Consider the following 24,954-nt stretch of genomic DNA (forward strand, 5'->3'; position numbering starts at 1 on the left):
TGATAGTGATTTCATCTGTATAACTTGTAGATGTAGGTTCGATCTTTTTTTACTATTTTTTTTTATCCAAGTTGGTGAAATTTGATTAAATTAAATTCCAAGGTTAAAACTTGTAAAATTTTCATCGATTTGTAGATCAGATCGACTTGTATTTAGATGGATATTGCCACATTCCTTTAATTACTCTGTAATTTTTTTAAAAAAAAAAGATTGGATTTTTTTAATAATCATTATATATATATTTTTATATACTTTTACATGCTTGAAAGTTTAAAAATCTATTTTAATTATTGTATTCCAATTTTTGTCTCCAACAAAATAATAAAATAAAAGTATGTCTCATTTTTATTATTTATGATCATTTCTAATTTTTTTTTTAATTTAAAAATCAACAGTTAAATTGGGTGACTAACCCAACTTGGCCCAATATAAATTGGGAAATGGTCATTTTTGACCCATAACTTAAGACCGCTATGTGGGTATCAGTCTACTGTACTGACTAGCCCAGAGTTTAAAAAATTTACCCGAGCCGATATAATTTTCCTCAGAAATAGAACCGAGATAATTACCGTGAACCGTGTCTTGGCCCGGTTCAATTACACGCTCCTTCCTCTATAAATAATTCTTCTTCCTCCCCGGACACCCCATCTCTTCAAATCTCAGCCTCTGGCATAGAAAAAGAAAACCCAGCAGCAGGGAAAAACTCCACTCTTGATCGCGGCGTGCGTTTTCCCTGTTGGTTTTCTAACTATAGCTCTTCCAATTTTATGCCCTTATAAATTCGGCGGATGAATGAATTATTGCCCCATTCTTTTTTATTACGGGCGGATGTCCGTTGTGCGTTTTTCTTTGCCGTAGCATTCTGCAGTACATGGACCCATATTTTCTAATTATACTATGAGGATTCCCACTCACACATCAGGCTACGAGATCCAGGGCCACCGTAGGTTTTAGGGTGAGAGTTCCAGACATTGGAGTGTCCAATTTTTTCTCGATCAAAAGCCGCAGCCGGTAAGCGGAAGATATTATTACCCAATTTTTTAAGTTTCTAGAGAAGTAATAGGTTAGCCGTTCCTTTTCAATTTCGATAAGACAACCATTTTGAAAATGTTTGTTTGAAATTGATAAAACTTTTTTGTCTTTTCGAATTTTGCTCTAGTTTAATAGCAAGATTTATTAACTATGGTCGCTGCATTTTGATCTTCCAAAAAAGCCCTGTTTCTAAATCTTATTTTCAGTGTTGAGATTTTTCTGATCTAAGTTTAGGAATGCAATGTAATGGTGCTGTGTTTTCTTGATAATTTATTTGTTATTGTTAAATAATGGCTTATCATGATTTTTTTCTAAGAACTGAACCTTCTTCTTTTGCAGTGATTTTTATTTCACATGGGATATGATTCAGACAACCCTTCCAATGATGAACGTGATGAAGGTTCGTAGTTCAACTTGTTTTGTTTAGCTTGTCGATTTGATGAAGTTGGATCGCAATAGAACTCTTAGGTTACACCATATGATTTTTGCACTTCTTTTTAAAAATTTAAAGAGGAATTTTTTTCTCTACTTCTAGTTGAATACACTCGCACAAGCACACACATCTCTCTTATCCAAAGACCATTGTTGATCGAAATTTAAATCATTATTAACTGTTGGTTACAACAACTACTAATAATTATGTTGGTATCCATAGAGTAGCTAGCTAGTTAACCTTGTGGCGGAACAAATAATGTTTCCCTCACTTAGTTCCAGGGTTCAGTCACACCGGAGAAGATATCACGATTCATATAAGAGCTCTTGCATCACTTATTTTCTTTAATTTATTCAATATTATTTTCCATTTTTCTCGGTAGCAATGTATGGTGTTATTATGTTGTCATGTGATCTAACAAGGGAAATGGAGAATGAACAACTTTTCAGGTTGTAGATGAAAACATTACGTATGCATAACTACACTATTTATCAGATTTTTCTTTTATGTATTCGTGCCAGCTAAGTAGGTAGGTATAAATAGGTGACAGCTCCTTTCATTCTTCTACAGTGCTGTTAACACTCTAAAAATGTTTAATTGTCTGTTGTTCATCTTCTGATGCTCTTTCTCTGGTAAACAAATTCTAACACGAAAGATGACGAGGATGAGTATGAGGAAGGTGTTGGGAGAAACAGCCTTCTGGGATTCATGTTTGGGAATGTCGACAACTCTGGTGATCTCGATGTTGATTACCTTGATGAGGTGATGTACTTTATTTATTTTGCCACCTTGTCAGCCCAGTTGATGCTAAAGCTAAAGAGTATGGTTAGATGGTAGATGATAAAGAACATGTTACTCTCTTTCTATTTTATACCCCATTAGTTAATATGTTGTGTATATTGGTTGTTGCATGCATGGTTATGGCTGATTTACTCAAAACTAAATTTTATCATTGCCTTAGGAATGCTCGCTCCACATAGCAGTCGTATATAAACAACCAACTGTTTCATTTGTGACTAAATTTTGAAGTTGAAAATAATAATGTTCGCATGCATCAAATATTTGGCGCTATCAGTCAGAGGCTTGTGGAAACTAATAGTGAAATCTGTTCATGCAGAGTCACTAGAAAATCGAAACAAGATATTGAGTTAAATCATTATTCCAAAACAGCAGTAGTTGTTTCTCTGAAATCATACCAAAAACGAATCATGTAACTCAAAGTTCAAGCGTCGAATCATGCTTGATGTTGCAAAGACTGATTATTTGGAGCATGATAAATTAATCGAGAGATGGACTTTTGATTGATGTTGGTTGTTACCTTGGCTTTGTATGTTTAGTTTGTTTACATTTGTCATTAGTTACTTCTGGCAACATTGTTTTGGAAGTTGTATGTGACTTCAATTTGTGTCATTCTTCCTTCCACATGATCTATATTTGAAAAACAATATTAGATCACCGGAACAGGCTGTATAGTTATATCGATCCTTATTTAGTCCGATCTCATCTATTTAATTTGATTTAAGTTAATTCAGAGACTTGTACACTCTTGGTTCATCACTTAGCAGTTCCTTTTTCCAGACGTAGTAAATTGTAGTCACTAGAAACTGTGTTACGGGTCTGGGTCTTAATGGAATTTAGTGGGCTGGTTTAGGAGATGTCCATGTGAGAGAGGAGAGAGATACATTCATTCTGTTATTTTTGTCTTAAAGGGATTTAGTGGGCTGGTTAGGAGAGGCCCATGTGAGAGAGGAGAAAGATAGCATTCATTCTGTCATTTTTGTCACTTGAGCATTGTGACTAGCTCAGGCTAGGGAATAGAAAATGCTAACTGCCAGCTAGGGATTTGTTAAGAGTTTATCTCTGGGAGAACAATTCATATCTTTTGCAATTTAATTTCAGTTTTTAAATTGTGGACAGCAACAAAATGATTCATGAAACTTTTCACAGCGTTCCAAGAACCAGAAGCTGGTATGCCTTTGTATTATCTGTCTTTTGTCTGAGAAAATTTGTCATGCAACAGTGAGAAATGCATGTTCTCTAGTGTTGTATCAAGCTTGAATCTTCAGGCAATGCTCGTCTCCAGTTGATTGAGAAAATTTATTTATTTCTTCTCTGGGTACAAGTCCTGTTGAATGCTTGTAATATTCACTTGCATGATTTTGCGAAAAATATTTTTATTCCTTGGATTGTTTGATGCCTCTTCTCTAACCCTCTTTATGTATGTGTGCGTGTAAAGTATGACTAAATGCTGACTGTTTATTTCAGGATGCAAAGGAGCATCTTGCTGCATTGGCAGACAAACTTGATCAATCCTTGACAGAGATAGATGTATGGGTTTCCATCCATATCTCAATCGTTGTTTTGAATGCAGTCATGGATAGTAGGGCCTTTGATTTGTAGTCGGTAATTCAATCATCTATTGTTCATGAGAATTTTCCCTTGAATTTTCTGATCTTACAATTGTTCCCTTTCTTTTTGTGGATTCAGCTCTCCACGAGATCACCACAGACACCATCTGATGGCACTGATCAAGGTAATGGCACCTACAGACTCATCAATTTTTTAGTTTCAGCTTATATGGTTGATTTTTTTAATTGCTCCTGATTATCCATTAGATTTCGAGGTTTAGAATTTAATTGCATTATCTACTTCAGATAATATAATTCGATTTCAGGTTTCCATAGTGGCTAAAACTATACTAGTTTTTAAAATTGAACATCAGTATAATACCTAGATGGATTTATGGTTAAGGAATACACTTCATTAAAGAGCTACACCTTAGCTTGTGTTAGGCACAAAGGCGATCCTTGCCGTATCTCGAGCCTAGACATTTACCTTGTTGTCTATGTCTGTGTAAGTATGTGTTGAAGCATTTGATTGCTTCTTACTATTTGGTTCTTTCATCTAAAAGGTCCAAAGATAGTTGGCGGAAAAATATAGTGACGCATGGAGTTGTGAAGTTGGGTTACCCTGATTCCCTGAATAATTTGTGGATTTGTAAAATGTACACAGATCATAAAGAGATTATGTCTTTGTGAATGTGATGATTTCCATGGCTGATTTAAAAGCGTGAGTGTTGTACATAGATATTGGATTAGTGTAATAGAATGCAGCGGTGATCTTGTGTCATAAAAACCTGGCCAAATTTTGTGACTCACGTTCTGTTTTAGTTTATGATATCTTTATAAATAATAAGGTCGTATAAGTATTTACATTGAAGTGGATTTAGATTAACAAATAAGGGCGTTGAGTCATCCTATTAATAGATTTTAGCTCAATTCAAGTGAGAGCTCCAAACTGGCCCTCAATGCCAGAAATAAATGTCAGTAGATATGGTCATATGGATTCAGTGGGGCCTAAAGTTGTAGTCTATCTGAATACTACTGATTTACGCGTGTAATTTGTTTAGATTAGGCATTTTACATGGAAATAATCCAGCACCTTCATCAAGATCTCTAATTATGTCCTAGTGTTAGTGGTGACATATTTTCTCGTAAAATTAGAAGAATTATGTGTTTTTCTAGAAAAAGGAACGTGATTTTTGGTGTTAGGGTGCAGCTGTTACAATTTAGATAAACTAACAATGGCCATTTTCGAGCATTTAATTCTGTTGTTTGTTTTGAAGAACCAATCTGTGAAAGTAGGCCACCCTTGCATGCATGGCATGGACTAAGAAAGAACGGGGGATATCCTAACATGAAAATAAATGTGGGATATTATATTGTTAATACGAAAAAAATATAGTTTAAAATAAAAAGTATAGAGAAGAATTAGAGAATATCTCATTGTGATTCATTGCTTAGCATGCTGTGTGGTGAAGTGTCCCTTGACTTGGCTCACCAACTCGATGTACATAACTCTCCAGCTCTTTCATGCTTCTTATAGGCGTATGTTGAGCTATAAGTACTGAATTGTAGTGGTTGATGTCTTATCTAGAGCAATAAGTTGGATACCATTATTCAGCTCAGTTTTTATGTTTAAAACTAGTATTTAACCCGTGCGATGCACGGGATGATATTATTAAAAATTAGTTAAAAATGAATAGATATTTAAATTGAAAAAAATAATATAATAATAAAAACTATTTTTTCGTTAATTTTAAAAAAATTTCTTAAATACAACGCATGTCAATTAATTTTTTTGGCTAATAATCACTATCATATATCAAAATTTTAGATTGTGTTAGTCTAAGCCCTAAGGCAATGACATGATGCTTATCGTGTTTAGTGTATTGATGTCGACTACCAACCTTAATTTATATTTAATTCTTTAATTTTCAAGAAGCTATATATTATTATTTTTTAATTGTGATAAAAAAAATATTTTTAAATCACATTCAATAAAATTAATAAGAAATACTCTTTTCAAAATTCAGTAATTTCATCTAAATCCACATTTACAAACAATTTTGTGATATGACACGTGTTTGACACATTTGAATGATAACAAAAATTGTTTCATCATTATCTTTATCTAAATGAATTGTGATTTTATCTACAAAATCACTTTATAATATACACAACAGCCTATTATTTCGAAAGAAAAAATGAAACATGTGATCATAAATAAATTATGTATAAATCAGAAAATTTATTTTATTAACATTTACTATGTGTATTCCAAAACAATGTCGATAAATTCTATAAGGTGTCTTTTAATAAGATGCATATTTTCTTTAGAATTAGCTTAATCATTTCCATTACAGAACATTTTATACTATCATGTATCCGTGAACTTTGTAATATAGAAGAAAATTATTACATTAGTAATACGTAATAATTAAAATTTCATACAAATAGACGAATAATATTTTTTACTTCTCGATCATGAAAGACATATTTCAAACTTAATGTCTCGTTGTTTCCATATGTAGGTAATCATAATAACGAACAAATCTAAATTTAAATGAACATTACATCTTGGAAAGATTCAACTCATATATGGTGCTTAAAAGAGAAGTCATTTCAGAATTCAATTTTGGAGTAGATAAATTTAGTAAGATAAATAGAATAAAATTGGTTTCTAATATAATATGCAATATTATATATTTATAATTTAAAATTCAAATAAGACATCTCAAGGGACAAATATTATACATTGGATGCTTTTGACAGAATTATATCATACATTAATACATTACTCTTTCAAATTATGGAATCTCGATTCGCATGCATTAGGTGTTAAACATTTCTGATTATTGAGGGTAATATTCATGTTTATTGAGAGTAATTTAATGTTCATTTGAAACTCTTTTGAATCTATCTCTTTTAATTTTCTCGTGCTCTCTTATTTGAATTTTTAAGAAGACAATTCAAGATATACAATATACATATGGTTTTAGAAGAAAACTACAATGAATTAGTTCTCTCAAATTAAGATAATTTCAAAATAATATGCATTTGAGATCAAAAAGTTATGATTATTCAATGGTAATTTAATGTCCATTGAAAAACCTTATTGTAATGATAATTTTTAGCACTCAAACTAATTTTATTTTTAGAAAAAATTAAATAAACTAATTAAATATTGTATTTCTTTTCAGTAAGTAATTTGGGCAGGAAATTACTTAAAATAGCAAAATGTATTTTTGAATGATTTACCTCATTAGTGATACTGAATATTGCAATCATTTGTATTTTAAATTTAATTATATAATTTTTAACTAAATTGATTGATATAATCAATGCAAATTTTTTAATATAGTTTACGTTTTAAATAGAGTTTAGTTTCAATTTGAGTAAAAAAATAAAAAAACATATAATACATAAATTACATTTGAATTAATATAAAAATTAATTAAATTCAAAATTGAATTAAATAAATTGATACAATCAATGCAAACAATAATTGAAGTGATCATTTATTGCAGTAGACATATGTCAATATTCATTAAATGTTTTGTTTCCTTTTTTAGTAAGTAATTTTGGCGGGAACTTTCCTATTTTGGCAAAAACTCTTCTTATATATATATATAGATATTTGTTGAGGTTTAATTTATGCAATTGGCAATGTCCTTTTTTGGTGTACTTGCCTGATTTTGAATGGCTTTCTTTCACTCATTTCCCATGAAAAGTAGATTATGACAAGAAGGCAGAAAATGCTGTTGATTATGAAGATATAGACGAGCAGTATGAAGGACCAGAGGTTCAAGCTGCTACGGAGGAGGACTTTTTGTTGCCAAAAAAGGATTGTTTTTCCAAAGAAGTTTCAGTTACTACTTTGGAGAATGTAACTTCTGTTTTTGATGATGAAAATTACGATGAAGATGAAGTTGAGGCTGACTTGGAAAAGCAGGCCATGGTAGTTGAGGACAATGACGAAACTCAACACTTTTCTCCATCAGGTTTTCCTTTCATTGACAATCTGACTGGAAATCAGTACATATTACTATTTCTTGTTTTCAACATATCATTATTATTTATTTCGTACTCGTGCATATCTAGACATGATAACCTTGCAGATGGGGCAAAGTGGTAAAAAATACTAAGAGTTGATGTTATGCATGGCTTATCGATTTTTTTTTCAATTGAGTTTCTAGTATTTACTTGATCAGATTTATGAAATGAACAGAAAAGGAGTGAAAACAGCAAAAATTGCTCTTCCCAAATTATCAGGCTACAAAAATTAAAAGTCCTGGTATTTTGTCCCTTGCCCTAGTCAGGAGAAATTAATGCTTCAATGTTCGTCCTTTGACACATTCTTAGCCAGATACCTTCCTTCAAAATAAGTTGGAAGGTCTTTGGATGGTTTCGTCGTTTTTCCTTTAAAAGATCCTTGTCTTAATGTAATAAAAAATTTAAGATGGAGTGTTAGTACATTGGTAGAGTGCAACTAAAGTGTGACTATGATAATCCCTCTTCTGACTGGAGAGATTTTTACGAACTTTCAAATTACGATGAACTTAATGAAAGGTTGCCAATAATTTTTTACTTCTCTGTTAACAAATTGGCTGTCCGAACAGTGGTTTTCATCTCTACCCCAGTCATTTTGTGGTTATTATGTGAGAGGAGGAAAGAGGACGCCATTTGGTTTTGAAATGGAGGGTTCGCTTTTCCAATAAAGCCCTGGATCAAAACTTTGGTAAATGAAGCATGCAAACCAAATACAGAGCTGAAGTGATCTTCTGTTCTTGGGCATTATTAATCAAAATGGTTCTTGTTGGTGGCAGAAAGGCCAACTAGCACATGTTATTGGTTGGTGCTTTGGTGGATAGATAATCAAAAATGTATTCCAATTCTTTCCCCGAGTAATTGACCATATATGATTTACTATCGCTCGCATATGTGACATTAACTTCTCGGAACTTCATAGCCGTAGGTAGAGGTACATGTTTTGAGAAAATATTTGATGCTTGGAGGTAGAAGGAAATATGTAAGATTTAATTGTAGTTTTAGTGAATGTGTATAATCTAAGACCGGTTTAGGTTTTATTCTTCTTACAGGGAAGCTGAATTGCAGTCAGACAGAGCTTTCTGAAGGAGAAAGTCTTGCTGAAGCTATCCAGTATGAGGTTAAACATGAAATGGACACGTATATTGTAGATTCTGTGGAGGTCAGTTGCATGTATGTTGAATTGGATTCCTAATTAAGGATGTCTTCCTAAATTATATTTTCTTTTCTTTCCAATTTAAGGTTCAGCACTTTTTTTTTGTGGCTATACTTTCTATATAATATTTACTATTTTTAACTTTTTTCAATCACATCTCTACTTGGTCTATATTAAAAAAATGATATGGAAGATGTCTGAATGGCAACTGTTCCCATTATGCCCTTGCTTTCTATGCTTGTGGAGTTCGGAGAAGGATGCTCTCCAGAAAGTGGGCAACCGGTAGCCTTTTTGCCATCAGCAGGCAACGGCTAATATTCAGCTGTTAAAACGTGGTTCCACTTCTTCTTTGATGCATGAATTATTCAGATACTGAATGGATAAATGTTTGTTTTCTGGGCATTCTGTAACAAGCAAGACCCTGTTTGTTTTCACTAAAACTAATATCGAGCGTATCAGTTTTTCTTCATTTGTTCGCCTCCATTACCTAAATAAGGCATTGCTCTAGGTTGTTGCTTTTAGGCTCATTTGCTTTATATTGTCATTCGGCAGTCCCCGATATGCATATTTGTCAGTTGTTTTTAGAGCCTTAGCTTGGATCTCCTTTCCTTTTCATGTTGTGAATGATGGTAGATAGTTGTTTATTTGCCTTCAAATTGAACAAGTTGCTTGTTATATTGGATGAATGATGTACTATGTGCATCTACTCAGTTAAGGGAATTGTACTCACATTTCAAAGCAATTTTCTTGTAGGAAGAAAGGAAGGCAGATTTATTTGTGACGTAATTGTGAGAGCACATTTATTTGTCATTTTTGTTTTAGTGGATCCATCACCATTACATGAGAATACACTAGAGTTATTATATCAAGGTGAAAATGAATTTTCTTTCTCTGTTTCCTTTTCTGATGCTTTTGCTTGTATGATATTCTTGATTATAGTTTTTTTGTCGTGGATGAGTATGGAACTTGTGCCTCGCACTGGTGGTGGCGTCAGCACTTTGTTTGAACACTGCCAGTTTGTTATGGTTTTGTAAACCTCCATTGCTGTATATTTAATGTGCTTTGTTCCATATTTTTATCTAAAATTAAGGTGAGTTTTTGGGCAAATAATTTCAACTTTCTAGAAGTAGATTGGTTTTAATACCTCTATCTTTTAGTTATTTCAAGCTTATGGGGATCATATATTTTTATCTAAAGAGTGATTTTTGGGGTTAATAATTTTAAAATTTTATTAGAGTCTCTGGTCTTAATTCCTCTAGGTTTTAGTTAGTTTAGGCATGTAGGGGATCATTAACTTTTGTCCCTATTTTTAAACCCTCATTTTTTAGGCTTAGACAGTGAGTCCCAAAGTTTTTTTCTCTGGGATTCCTTTTAGAATGTGTGTTATAGATCTGCTTTTGTGGACCAAATTAGGTTTATGGGATCGGTAAGGCAATACTTTGAGATTGTTATTAAAAAGACTGAATTAAAGTGAAAAGAAAAATATCATTCTGTATCTGGTCAAATGAAAGTTGAAACCATAGATCTGGTTAATTGAATGGAAATGCATTTAGTGTAAACAGCTTATTATGTGAATGGGTTCGTCAATAATTTCCTTTAGCCTGTGTTTTGGTGTGGCAGACATTAAAAATTTCTCCACCAGAAAGTTGTTCCTTTGACTTTTAGCTACTAAAATGCCAACATAAATTAAAACAGGTTAAATTTCCTGGGCTGACTTGTCTTTTTCAGATATGTAGATGGTATACCTTGATTAGGATTTAGGTTGATTATTGACTATTTCTAATGCTATATTGACTATTTCTAATGCTAGCTAGCATTAGAAATAGTTAGCATTAGAAATAGTGCACAATGGGGTTGGATGAATGGGAATACCAAATCGTTCCGAACCCACGTTATTCTAAACATGACCTGATGTTAGATATGCCTTGGTTTATGGTCATTGGAAAGTGAAATTAAATGCCAGCTTGCCTTATTTTCATACACATATGAACTGTATATATAATTATCTATGGTGAATAACATTGAGGGATAAGACATAATCTGTTGACTTGTTTGAGTTGCGTCATGTAATTTGTATTTGTGCAGGCAGTTTATTATTTTTGTTTGGGGAGTTGGTATCTTAATTGGTGCCTTTGCACTTGGTTAAGCAGGACACAAATGTTTCTGAAGAGCCGGTTGATGGTGATTGGTCTCAGATGCTTCCTGTTCTTTATGTAGAGGATGGAAGGGCCATTTTACGATTTTCTGAAATTTTTGGCATTCATGATCCAATAAAAAAGGTAGAGAAAAGTGACCGCAGAAATATGATTCCTAAAGGTAAGCATGGTTTAGTTCAATTTTCTTATTGACCTACGCCACAATGTAATCTTTTTGAGAATGTTTCTCAGCTGAAATTCGTTGGCATTTTAAACTGGCCTTTTCGCTATTACTACCTGTTTGAATGTAGTGGTATTGCTTTACATTTATTGTTGATTTGTTTAACCTGAATGGCGCTAAAAAAACAGCAACTATTCTGTTCACCGAGAAATTCAAGTCAATTCAAGTCTCTGCGATTGTCGAGGAAGATGAAGAGAATTATCTAAAGGCACCTTGCCGAGATTTTTCTTGGATGAAACCATGTCATTTTAAAGATGAGCTTGCCTCATTGGATGATGGGAGGGAGTTAATGAAATCTGGACTTGGTAGTGGAACTGGAAATATGGCTATGGGATTTGATCACCGTAGAAAGGACTGTTTTGTTTCTTCTGAACCATTACGAAATCTTTCATCAGTTTCTATCGGTCCAGAATGGAACTCACCTTTGTCACCCATTTTCTACCCTTTTGATCAGCAAGATTGGGAAGATGAAATTATGTGGAATAATTCTCCATCTTCAAGTGAGTATTTTATAGAGTTGTGAGCTCTCTGGACCTGATTCTGACTCACTTGCTGACAAGGATAGTGAATTGGAAGCTGAAGCTCAAATTTATCAGCCGAAAGTTCAGAGTGAACTTCACGATATTGATCATGATTCATTTCAAAATAGTTACGTAAGCGTAGAGCCTTTTAGTTCTGAAGAATTTTCCCACTTTTCAAACCTTTCCCTCGCACAAAGTAGATATCATCCCCAATTCTTAAGGTTAGAATCTCGATTAGATAAAGCCAGTGCAAACACTGAAGGGGCAAACAATGGTGCTGATGTGACACAAGGCAGTGATGCCATAAAGTGTTTTGCTAGCCTCAGTCTGCAAAACAGAGCTTTAATGGAAGGTTCTTGGTTGGATGACATTGTATGGGAGCAGCATCAGTCTGTTGCCAAGTCTAAGCTTATTCTTGATCTCCAAGATGAACAGATGCTTTTTGAAGTTTCAGATTCCCAGGATGTTAACCATCTCCGATCTCATACAGGGGCGATGATTATTTCTCATTCTGTTTTACCAAGTGGGGATTCACCAGAGCTTCATGGTCATGGAGTCCCATCAGCTGGGCAGTTCAATATCTCTAATGATGAATATTATTCAAACAGGAAACCATCGCAGCAGTTGAGATCACATTCCAAAAAACGCACAGTTCACGGACTCAAAGTCTTGCATTCAGTGCCTGCACTCAAGCTACAGACAATGAAAACGAAGCTAAACAAGTAAGAAGACACTTTTATCTGTTGCTTTTTTAATGTATGATACGAAGTTTCATTGCTGGGTGTATAGAAAACTTCTACTTTTTTCTCTCCCTTCAACAATAGATCAGATGGAAATGCATTTTAAACAATTCCAACATCCATACCTGTACTTGTTATTACAACAGTGATAAACCAGATACGCTAACAACTATATTAGGTTAGCATTACTTGCTGATGCCATTTATACTGAAAATCTGATATGCCTCGAGGTTTACCTAAATAAGTTGTTCTAATTTTGGCTTTTTCTGCGTAGCACATCATAATTTTTACTCTGCTCATGTACCATAAAATTTCATCTCATTGTTTGCAAACCATTTTTCTCATTTCTTTGCATTCTGGCATTGTGAATCAATTGCTCTTTTGCAGCAAAGATATTGCCAGTTTTCACCGGCCAAAGACTTCATGGTATCCCCATGATATTGAGGTACCATTAAAGGAGTATGTGAAACCAGCCACTCATGGAACAATGAAAATCATAATGAAAAGTTTGGGAGGAAGAGGCAGTAAACTTCATGTGGATGCTGAAGAGAGAATTTCCAATCTGAAGGTTAAAGCTTCAAAAAAACTAGGTATATTGTTCCTCTGATGTCCACGGTGATTATGCCTATCTTTTTGTATGCCTTATTATTTTATGTAATAATTATGTACTGGTTAATGTGTGCACTGTAGTCTCACTATTCTTTTCGAATTTTCTCTCTGTTGTTCACAGATTTTAAACTATCTGAGCCAGTGAGAATATTTCATTCTGGGAGAGAGCTCGAAGACAACTATTCTCTTGCTAAGCAAAATGTTAGGCCAAACTCAGTGTTGCATGTTATTCGAACAAAAATACATTTGTTGCCAAGGGCACAAAAGCTTCCCAGTGAATATAAGTCTCTACGTCCTCCTGGAGCATTTAAGAAGAAATCTGATCTCTCAGTAAAAGATGGTCATGTTTTCTTAATGGAGTAAGTTATCAAGTACTTTCATGGTTTTTGTGTTGTGTTTTCAGCTTATTCTTTAAATATGAATGAAACTACTGATTGATTGGCAAATATTTTCTGCCTAAATTCGTGAGGTGTAGTTATATTATTTGTCTGTAAAGGTCATGATAGGTTTTACTTTTGAGACAAAACACAAGTAGTTTTAGGTTTTAGCTTATTCTCATTGTAGATTTCTGATGTAGATCTTGGTTCCTATGGTTTTTTTACGACGTTTTCTAACTTTTGGTTTGGTCCACTAGGAAGTGACGTATGTCTCAAGTTCCAGACGAATGTTTATGGTGATGTCATTTTAAAAACACGAGTTCAATCAATTTTCAATGGTAGTTGATCATATTGAATGAGGTTTTTGTACCACAAGATTTTAGCATAGTTTTGTCATTGGTAATCAGCATGATGTACTGTAATTGCATAAAATAAACTCCTAAACAAATTTTATGAGTTCCATTGACATTTATAGGCTCACGATTTCTATGTATAACTAGCTATTAGACGTTATTAGGAATCATAAAACAAACCCTTATTAAACTCAACCTAGACCCTACCCTATGAATGCACTACAGGGCTTGAAAATAAGAAACTCCAACTCAGTGCCAATGAAATTTATTAAAATACCTCGAGTTAACAAGATTACCTAGAACTAAATAAAATTATTGTTACGACTAAGTTAACTTTGAAACAAACTCGATAGTCAATACTAATTATTTCAGCTCCCATGTTAGGTTTCCTTACCAAACTATTACTTGAGTTTTTGCATTATTGCCCCACCTTTTGTGAACCATACTAAGATGTTGACACCGGTCTCTACAATTAGTTTAATGAACTTGGATCTTGGTTTTTAGCCAACTCTATAAACTTATTGACAAAATGAATACTAAATATTTATTGCCTGATTCAAAGTCATAGCTCCTGCAAAATTTTTGGATTATGATTCCTTTTTATGTAATATCTTTTGAGGTTATAAAGGTTGGAAGTTATTTACCGCAAAAACCCCCTGGAATAAATTTATAAGTAATAAGTTAATTACACTTGCCTGCTATGCTTTTCATCTAATAGTTCTCTCCGACACTAGTTTTAGATTTTTTGCCCTTGTGCTTTGAATACTGTCAGTAGCTTACTGTCTTCTTTTTATTGATTATTATGCTATACAGGTATTGTGAGGAAAGACCTTTGCTTCTATGTAATCCTGGGATGGGTGCAAGACTCTGTACATACTATCAAAAATCTTCCCCTGGTGATCAAACAGGGACCTTCCTTCGAAATGGAAATAACGAGTTGGGGAGTGTTGTCATCCTTGATCCTGCTGATAAATCTCCATTTCTTGGAGATCTAAAAGCTGGTTCGAGGCAGTCCTGCCTGGAAACTAACATGTATAAAGCACCCATTTTTCGACACAAGGTGTCAGCAACTGATTATTTGTTAGTGAGATCTGCAAAGGGTAAACTGTCCATCAGACGCATTGATAGGATTGATGCTGTTGGACAACAGGTTATTCTGACATTCTTGCTATATTTTTTGAAGTAAACTGTCTGCTGTGTTGTTTGATATCTCCAAGATGTGAGTTATACAGTCTTTTGTCTGTTTTTCCTTAGTTGCTTTCTGGGAAAATTAGTTGCTTTCTGGGAAAATTGATTCATCACTTGACTGTTGTGATGCATGGTAAACCAACTCCTTTTACTGTAAAATCATGAAAGCATATTCTTTCTATTTCTTAATTGACATGCATATTGGATCAAAACCAGATGAATTGCTGTTAAGAGATGAGATGTTTTCCGATGCCCTTGTGTGTTTCTTACTCATGAGAAGTATTAAGCGTGCACTTCTAAGTGATGGAAACGATCTATTTTGAATTGTTTATAAAAAAAATTACACTTCAAGTGGTTATTGCCTATTATTCTAGTTCAGACTTGTCATTTATGGAATAATCTATTACCGGTTAGCTCTTTGACATAATTGCTTTTTGCTGCAAGGAGTTGTATGTTCTATGTAGTCATGTATAAATACTCTTGGACTTGATATTGACATAATTCAACTATTGTTAGATTAGGAATCTTGATCCTTGCCATGGGTGCTGACTTTATAATAATTTTCAAGGGTTTCTTAAAAATCATTGTTTGTGATTTTTCTTATGTTAGTGTTATAATTTATTAGAAATTTTCCTACTATTTTTGATGTTGTGTATATTTTTGTTTGTTCGTGTTGTTTGTCTGTAGGAGCCTCATGTGGAGGTTATGTCTCCTGGGTCAAAAGTTGTCCAGTTCTATATTATGAACAGGTTATTGGTTTACGTGTATCGCGAGTTTCGTGCAGCGGAAAAACGTGGTTTGCGTCCTTCCATCCGTGTTGATGAGTTATCTACAATGTTTCCTGGCTTGTCTGAAGCCTTTCTTCGGAAGAGGCTGAAAAATTGTGCTGATTTTCAGGTCCAAGTCCTGCTGTAGTTTTTTACTTGACTTGAAGTTGCTTCCGATTTTCCCCGCTCTTATGCACAATGCCTTCCTTTCTTCCTCACACCCACAGAAAAAAACGAAGAAATGAAGAAAAAGGAAACATGTAGCTTATTAAGTAATCAAACACTTGTGAAGTATATAATCTGAGAAAACAAAGAAAATGCATATCTTTTAATTATATTGCTGTTTAATTTAACATTCTCATTGTTGTCAGTTTCCATGTGTTACATTAAATCAAATTTTTTAAATATGCCACTAGAGAGGAGCAAATGGACATTTTCTTTGGGTTATGAAGCTTAATTTTCGTATTCCCTTGGAGGAAGAGCTAAGAAGGATGGTGACACCTGAAAATGTGAGTATTTATAATGAATTTATCATTTTTATGTTTGAAAAGGGTTTTATGCCAGATGAAAGATGGTTGAAAGCTTTTTGATGTTGACTTGGGCAAAGGGTGATCTATTTCTTATATTGTAAATATGCATGCAAAGGATGAGCAAGACACCCATAGCTAAGACGTGTATTTTCAACTCTCGTGTAACTTGCACTTGTTGGTCATCATTTTGGAAATTCTTGGAAAGTGTTTGATGGGACCAAATGATGAAATGCTGCGGCATATTTGGATTTACTGCATTGTAAGATCAGATTTGTGAGGGTTATGATATAAGGAGACTTGGGTACCTAAAAAAGTTGAAAGGAGAAAGTGGACCGCTAGTCCACTATCCAATGATGCACTTTTTTTTATCATATTATTAATAAAATATCGTCTCTTATATAAAAAAAAGAACAGAAGAAAATGATTATGATTTGGTATCTCAATCTCATTTCAGATCCTTGCAAATAAAAGCATTGAATTAATGAAACTATGTACTGTCTATTTATTGTTATTGTTTTTTCTTTCATATGTGCCTAGGTGTGCGCTTATGAGAGCATGCAAGCTGGCTTATACAGGCTAAAGCAATTGGGAATCACTAGACTGACTCTTCCCACAGGTCTATCATCTGCAATGAATCAGCTTCCAGATGAAGCAATCACTTTGGCTGCTGCATCACATATTGAGAGGGAGCTGCAGATAACCCCATGGAACTTGAGTAGTAATTTTGTTTCCTGTACAAACCTGGTAATCTATGTCTATAATTTTATTGTGCACCTTAACCTCTCTCTCCTTCCCCTCCCCCCTCCCCTCCCTCGTGCTGTTGGCTGCTTGTTCCGAAGATCAGATTGTGCTCATTCATCATCTGTGGTAGTTCGTAATTTCAACTAGTGAGAGTTTGCGTTAGTCCGATTTTGTATTGGGTTGTGACTTGCAGCAATTAGCTATCAGTAAGACTCTGTACAATGTTAAAACTATGCTGTCTTTAGTTTCCGTTTAGCTGTCATCTTTTCATTTATTTCTTCTTCTATGGTATTGGTTGGTCTTCACAAAATTCTCTGCACAAAAATTCTTTGATGGATTTATTTTATTTACCTTCTGTTGGGTTGCTTGTGTCAGTATATCATATACTCGTATAACATGGCGTAATTCAGATTCCTGGATTATGCAACAACTATTATCTTGAAATCTGAACTTATATACTAGCTAAAGTCCATTCATTTTACATTTTTTTTTAATTTTCCTCATCATATAACAAGAAACTTGTTGGTATAGAAATCTCAAAATTATATCCTTCGTTTTTTGTGCATGCCACAGAAGGGATTCAGCTGCTGAAAGTTATACATGCTTTATAACCAAATATGTCTTTAACTGTAATAAAAAAATCTACCGCACAAGCCACAATTTCAGGTTACAAGCATGAGAATTTGTGGTTTTACAATCTATTAATTTAATGCTTTATGTTTCATTATATAAATTCTAAGAGGATGCTTAAATTACTGTTCTATGCCCCATAACTTTGTTTTCAAGCAGCTTAGATCGGCATTGCAGATTGGTCTACATGTGATTAGATTATTCTGTGTACCTTTTTGGGTCACTCCAGGTGCTGTGTAACCTCAGTATCGTATATTTGAAGTACTTCTAGGGCCTGCTGCATCATTTTTGACAACCAAAATCGTCAAGTGTCCAGAGTTATTCATAGAATATCGGAAATTATGTATCATTTCCTTTTTCAATTTGTTTATTAAATTGATTTGAACGGTAAATATTCACATTGTCGTAGTGTGTGGGCTGACCATTGAATCATTATGAAATTCTTGATTTTGACCACCACGGATAACTTTTATCAAATTTTGTATAATTTATTATTCTTGTGAAAAGATATTAAGATGCAGTTCCAGTTTATCCCTTTCTGAATAATGATACTTGTATCATTTTAATGTTTAAATTATTGTTTTCATTTGTTACGATCATAGATAAATGATTTGCTGCTCTTCGATATTCAGGATAGAGAAAATATCGAGCGCCTTGAGATTACTGGTGTTGGCGACCCTTCAGGAAGGGGCCTAGGTTTCAGTTATGTTCGCGCGACTCCGAAAGCTCCAATTTCGAATTCACTGGTGAAAAAGAAGCCAGTTGTTGGTAAGGGATCGACCGTGACTGGAACAGACGCTGATCTTCGCAGATTGAGCATGGAAGCTGCGAGAGAGGTTTGTTGATTGTGTTTTTTAAATCCTTCAAGTGCACTGCTCATAAATGTGGAACTATGAGACTAAATTCTGTAACCTCAATTGTTAAGCTTTTTGATGTTGGTTATAACTGGTCCTCAACCATTATTCTTAGAGAAATCTTTATGTTTTTCATTTCCTTTGTGGGTACATCTACTATCCCTGTATAAATTTAAATGCACTTGATACCTTCTTTCCAAGTAGATATATGCCTTTTGCACTACTTCTCAATTTTTATGCTAAATATCAGTCATGGTGGGAGACGGGAGCAATGATGATAAGTGGAACATGTGATTGAAGTTGTGTCTGTGCTTTTAGAATAAATATTTAAGAGTTTAATTTGTGATGGACTTCTTCCATATAACACCTGGAAGGTTCATTATTATTTTATTACTCTGAAATTTCAACTTTCCAATATGATAAGCTATCCACTTATAGGTGGCCAAAGTCTCTTTGTAAATGTTAGGCAATGTATTTCTATGAAATATTTTCCTCTTAGCTTTTGTGAATCACTTGTCTTCCAAATTGAATATCTTGATTTTATCAAGGTCTTGGTAGTACCCAAAGGTCAAGGGTCTCACTGATGGCATCGATTGTTTGCTCATTCCTAGGTTTTTTTGGGAGTTTCTGATTCTTTTGAATATCCTGTCCGGATTACTTGGGATGGTATTCAGAATTACATGTAAAATTCTATTCAAAATTACAAGTAAGATTATGTCATTAGTACTAGTAAAATGATTAGGAATAATGTGGCGAATTCGTTACTTTATAATAATTTTTTTCTTACGGTGTCATAAAGTTAAGCTTGTGGTAATTATGTCTGTGTTTATATACAGCTTCTCCTCAAATTCAATGTTCCAGAGGAGCAGATTGCCAAACAAACTCGATGGCACCGAATTGCTTTGATACGCAAGCTTTCCAGTTAGCAAGCTGCGTCAGGTGTTAAAGTTGATCCAACAACAGTAAGCAAATTCGCTAGAGGACAGCGTATGTCTTTTTTGCAGCTTCAGCAGCAAACTAGAGAAAAATGTCAAGAAATATGGGATCGACAAGTTCAGAGTCTTTGTGCTGGTGATGGTGAGGAGAATGAGAGTGAATCAGAAGCTAACAGTGACTTGGATTCCTTCGCCGGGGATCTGGAAAATCTTCTAGATGCAGAAGAAGGTGAAGAGGGTAAAGACAGTCATTATGAATTTAAGCATGCTAATGTTGATGGTGTCAAGGGTTTAAAAATGAGAAGGCGCCCATTTCAAACTCAGGCGGAAGAAGAGATGGAAGATGAGGCTGCAGAAGCAGCAGAATTGTGCAGGATGCTAATGGATGGTACAAATTTTTCTAGATTAATAAACGCAGGATGCTTGTAATACCTCTTCATCAAATCTGGCAGTGCCACATTTTTATGATGATTTTTTAATCTACAGGAGCGGTTCTGATGCTTAATTTAAGCCCTGTTTTTTTGGGTTGTCAAGCTCAACTCACTAAAAAATTCACATCAGTACACTTCCATCTACTTTCAAAATATTTTTCCATTGAAAAAATTGACAGTAAATTTTAATTTCATAACGTTAGTTTTAGTGAAAGGAAAATCCAGCCTATCTTTTTATGACCGCATGAACATGAGTTATTGTTGACAATATGAATAATGTAAAATTGTTCTATAGAAAAATTGCATCGACGGGATGCAAATGCCCATAAAACAATTCCCATGCTTGTAGAACACTTGCCTTTTTCATTTATGTTTTTATGTAAAAAAATGGCATTCTTTTTGCATTCTCTCCCTAAACCGTTGGCCTTAGCTGTGTTTTTTAAGTCTGAATGACGCCTATGGACCACAGATAATGCTTTCAGTGAAAGTAGTTTGGTTACAGTTATAAGAAAGAAAATGGTGTCTGTCTAGTTCAGTAAAAATTTGGCACTGAATTCTGGTAAATAATTTCTATGTTTTCATAGGTTTTGGACATCATCTCTGGAGTAGCTGCATTTTGATAGATATCTTTATGCTGGCTATCTCAGACTGCAACATCTGACCATAAAAACTATTTTGCAGAAAATGAAGCTGACCGAAACAACAGAAAGAAGACAAGAGCAGTAAAAGTGCAAATTGGACATGCCTCGAAATTAAAATATGCTCCTGAACATGCTGATGTGGTTAAAAAGAGCAATGCTGCTGCTAAAAGACATGTGCAAACTGAGGGACTCTCTGTTTCAACTGATAAATTTATCAAGGAGCAAAAGGAGGTCCTTGTATATATGTACCTCATGTCTAACACTGAATATTCACGACATTATAATGATGAACTTTATAATATTTTTTGTTTTCTGATTCAGATGGACTTGTCTCCTAGAATGAACCTGCCTGGGAAAGTAAAAGTGAAGGAAAAAAATGACATCGAACAAATGGGATTATTGAATAAAAAAGCTAAAATATTGGCAGATGGAATGAGTGTAAGTTGCTCCTTTTAACCTGTTATTTATATACAGATTAGATCAAGATTTACCTTGTGATTGTTTGCCAATGGTATGCTGTAGTCATTTGTTCTGACTAGTTTCTTAGTAGCCTGGCTGCCTTCTACTAAAAACTCGTCCAATTTATCTTGTATTTTTCTGGTAGGGGAGGAGCCAGATTTGCATTTGCTTGATTGTAGGGTATTTTCCTGTACAAATTTAAATTTTACCTCTTGAATATTCAAGTAATAATTATAATATACATCATTTGTTACAGTGTTTTATTCTTTTAATGTAATCAATAACAAAATGAAAAAGAAGGTACATCCATCTTGGAATTTAACTTGACCTTTGAATGTTATTTAACTGTATCAATGATCATTCCAATGATATTTCCTTATGGACGTTGAGATGTCTGCCAGCAAGCTTAGTGTGCTAGTTGCATAATGAATGTGGTTGCGCACCTCTGCAGCAATGTAAGACGAGACGACAGGCTTGCTGAGATGTAAAGATGTTGATATTAGACGGCATTGCGATCCTTTATATTTACTGGGTAAAAAAGCTTTTATGCTAAAAAGAAAGAATTTTTCAAAAATATAAAGACCACCCAATTCGTTGTGATTTCAATGAATATTTTGCTCTTGATATTAGATAGGTTACGATACTGATTACTGAATTATCTTTTCCTTGAATGTCATCTTTTATCTCACATGTGTTGCACAACTGATTTGAAACTCTTTACTTCTTGAAAAATAGGTGATCAAGGAAAAGAAATCGGCTAGAGAGAGTTTTGTATGTGGAGCATGTGGTCAGGTTTGTCTCTAGCAGCTATGTTTACAATTTTCTGCCAAGAACACTTATTGATACAATTATCTATTGTCGTTACTAATTCAGTTTGGTCATATGAGGACCAACAAGAACTGCCCCAAGTACGGCGAAGACCCTGAAACACGAGTGGAAAGCACATATCTCAGGAAGTTATCAGCGAAATCTAATTTCATAGATCAAGCGGAGTCTAAGCAAAAAACTCTTTCAAGGAATATTTTTTCGAAAAGTGTGAGAAAGGTTGTTGGTTTTGCTGGTCGAACCTATTAAACCCTCCGTTGTGATAAAGCCTCCGGTGGATGCTGATAGAGACCAGCATCGCAAGAAAATTATTATCAAACAGCCAAAGGAGATAGTTAATTTGGATGATAATTACCTGGATGAAAGTTTTGATTTTGACTACATGAAAACGAAGAAGATCGTTGAATTGTCAAGTTTTGATATGTGTAAGGAGCATGAAATCAAAACCTTTTATGAAGAACCATCTAGGACGAGAGGTGGAGAGAGTAACAAATGGTGGGAGGAAGAGAGAAGGAGAAAGCCTGAGAGACAACATGAAGAAAGATACAAGAGGTTAGAAAAGGTGAGGAACACCGAAGAGCAGCCAGCATACATAATGATGTATGCAAATGGAATTAGAAGAGAAAGGGAAGAGGATGAAGAGCTAAAGAAAGCAACGGCAAGGGCAAAGAAGGCAAAAAAGAGAAGCCATGAAATCAGCGATGATTACATGGACGACGTTCCTCCAAGAAGAAACGACAGAAGAATACCAGAGAAAGACAGAATGGTGCTGAGGAAGCCATCCTCAGAGTATGTAAAGCATGCTCCAGAGTACTCCCAGCCGTATAAACGGAGAAGGGGAGGGGAGGTGAGTGGTTCATTTAGTCAACTTCTCTTTCTTAAGTTGAATAACAAACTTACATTCAGTGCCATTCAATTGAATTTGCAGGTCGGTTTGTCAAACATCTTGGAAAACATTGTGGAGACACTGAAAGACAGGAAAAAGATATCCTACCTATTTATAAAGCCAGTGTCCAAGAAAGAAGCTCCTGATTATTTAGACATCATTGACCATCCCATGGATTTTTGGCAACAATCAGGGACAAAATTAGGAGAATGGAGTACAAAAATCGTGATGATTTTAGGCATGATGTGTATCAGATTGTGTTTAATGCTCATAGATACAACGATCGACGTAATCCAGGTATTCCTCCTCTTGCAGACCAACTTCTGGAGCTCTGTGACTACTTGTTGGATCAACATGACGCAGACTTGTGTGAAGCAGAGGCTGGGATTGATTGGGATTGATTGCACAAACCACATACGGTAGATTTTTGACAGTCCTTTTTCGGTAACTTAGTAACCAATTTTGGACTCTTCTTTGTCTCTCAATTGGCCTCTTCCCCTTTATTGCGTTTGGGAGAATACCCATCATTGTTGTATATATGTATGATTTTGATATGTTAGGTTTTTTTCATATATGAACCCTCTAAGAATATTTTCTCTGGGTTGTATCAATTTATTTAAATTCTCTGTAGAATGTAGTTTACCTGTGGAACTGCTGTAAGTAAATTTGCTGCAAAAATTTATGAGTATGATCTCTTGAAAACTATGTAAACACACGGTTTATATATATAATTTGTTTTAACACTTTATCATTGTCATTTTTGTGTAGTATTCAAAGAATAAAAGTGGACTGTGAATATAAATTTTTAGAGTTTCAATAACAATTGCATAAACTTATAATGAATTATAAAATTGATTGTGGGAGATTATTTGACGTTTACATTGAGTTCAATGAATTTATTTGATGATGATGATTAATTGATTACTTAGATATTAAAGTAGTTTTTAATCATATAATTGCTCATGTGAAATTAATTGATAATTTGAGTAGTTATTTACCAACAATGAAATAGTCTCGGGATTAATAAATAATATATTACAAATTAATTTTTTTTCCTCTTGTATAGAAAATTTCCAATGTTTTTGTCCCCAAAATGATATGTTTTAATTGTTCTTAAAAATAGACATGTCTTGACTTTTTATAATGAATAATAATGTAAGAATGAGATTGTTTAACTAAATCCATAAATATGTAAAATAATAATACATGATGAACTCAAAAACGAACAAAAAAAAACATATATAGGCGAAACAAATAAATTATTGTAAAATAAATTTATATAATAATGATTTGAACAATTTCATAGCCTAAAATTTGAACAATCAACATGGTTTGATTGCATAATCTGTAAGAAAAACCTGAGTATAACACAACCTATGAAGCAACAGAGGTTTATGGAAATTTTGTACGTGTTTATAAATTGGTTGTTCTAGGTACACGTGTTTTATGCAAATGCAGTTGTAAACTACATCCCAACATCAGTAAACTCGAAGAATCATTATATGCCTATTCTAGGTACATGTGTTTTATGCAAATTATCTATTGCTACAGCTAGTCATTGTATTTTGTTTTGTGATGTGCTCCGAAGAGGGTGGAAAGATTTATATACACAGGCGTAGCCAGGAAATTTTTTCATTCTGGGCTCTATTCAACGAAATCTAGGCTGAAGATTGAAGGAACAATAAATATTTGACTTACTAATTAGTTTTACAAAAATTTAACCTAATCTATAATTAAAATACATAATAATCATATTTTTTTATCCTGGGCTGGAGCCCACCCCAAGCTTTGGGGTGACTCCGTCCCTGATTATATGTATTGTTAATATTTAAATGTACTTCGAAAGGGGACTCTTTTCTTGATTATTGTCAAGCTTTGTCAAAGGTTCTTCAGAAGAATGATTTTGAAACGTTTGCCATGAAATGCTGGGCTATTTGGCACGAAGTCTGTAAATGCACTCTTAAGATTTTTCACAATCAAAGAGATATAAAAAGGGATTGGGTTGGTAATTAACACAATGCATTTTGATAGGCTAGTTCTCGCAATAACTCAACTAGGATAGGATTTTTCAATCAGAAGAA

At 34.1% G+C, this 24,954-nt stretch overlaps 1 protein-coding gene across 1 annotated transcript; it reads left to right on the top strand.

Moving 5' to 3' along the window:
* The first annotated feature begins 648 nt into the window (after positions 1–648).
* On the top strand, positions 649–23,595 carry LOC142539918 (transcription initiation factor TFIID subunit 1-like). Its single transcript, XM_075645686.1, is given in 25 exon segments — positions 649–1,011; positions 1,372–1,432; positions 2,121–2,227; positions 3,731–3,793; positions 3,953–3,998; positions 7,542–7,808; positions 8,889–9,016; positions 11,161–11,326; positions 11,515–11,902; positions 11,904–12,629; positions 13,035–13,237; positions 13,378–13,615; positions 14,800–15,136; positions 15,862–16,071; positions 16,358–16,450; positions 17,009–17,215; positions 18,475–18,678; positions 19,533–20,019; positions 20,744–20,934; positions 21,025–21,141; positions 21,898–21,954; positions 22,036–22,221; positions 22,223–22,834; positions 22,916–23,050; positions 23,053–23,595. Coding segments are annotated over 24 exon segments (5,436 nt in total). The 5' UTR covers positions 649–1,011; positions 1,372–1,386; the 3' UTR covers positions 23,275–23,595.
* The last annotated feature ends 1,359 nt before the right edge of the window (positions 23,596–24,954 follow it).

The sequence above is a fragment of the Primulina tabacum genome, chromosome 3, assembly GCF_025594145.1.
Source record: "Primulina tabacum isolate GXHZ01 chromosome 3, ASM2559414v2, whole genome shotgun sequence".
Lineage (NCBI taxonomy): Eukaryota > Viridiplantae > Streptophyta > Magnoliopsida > Lamiales > Gesneriaceae > Primulina > Primulina tabacum.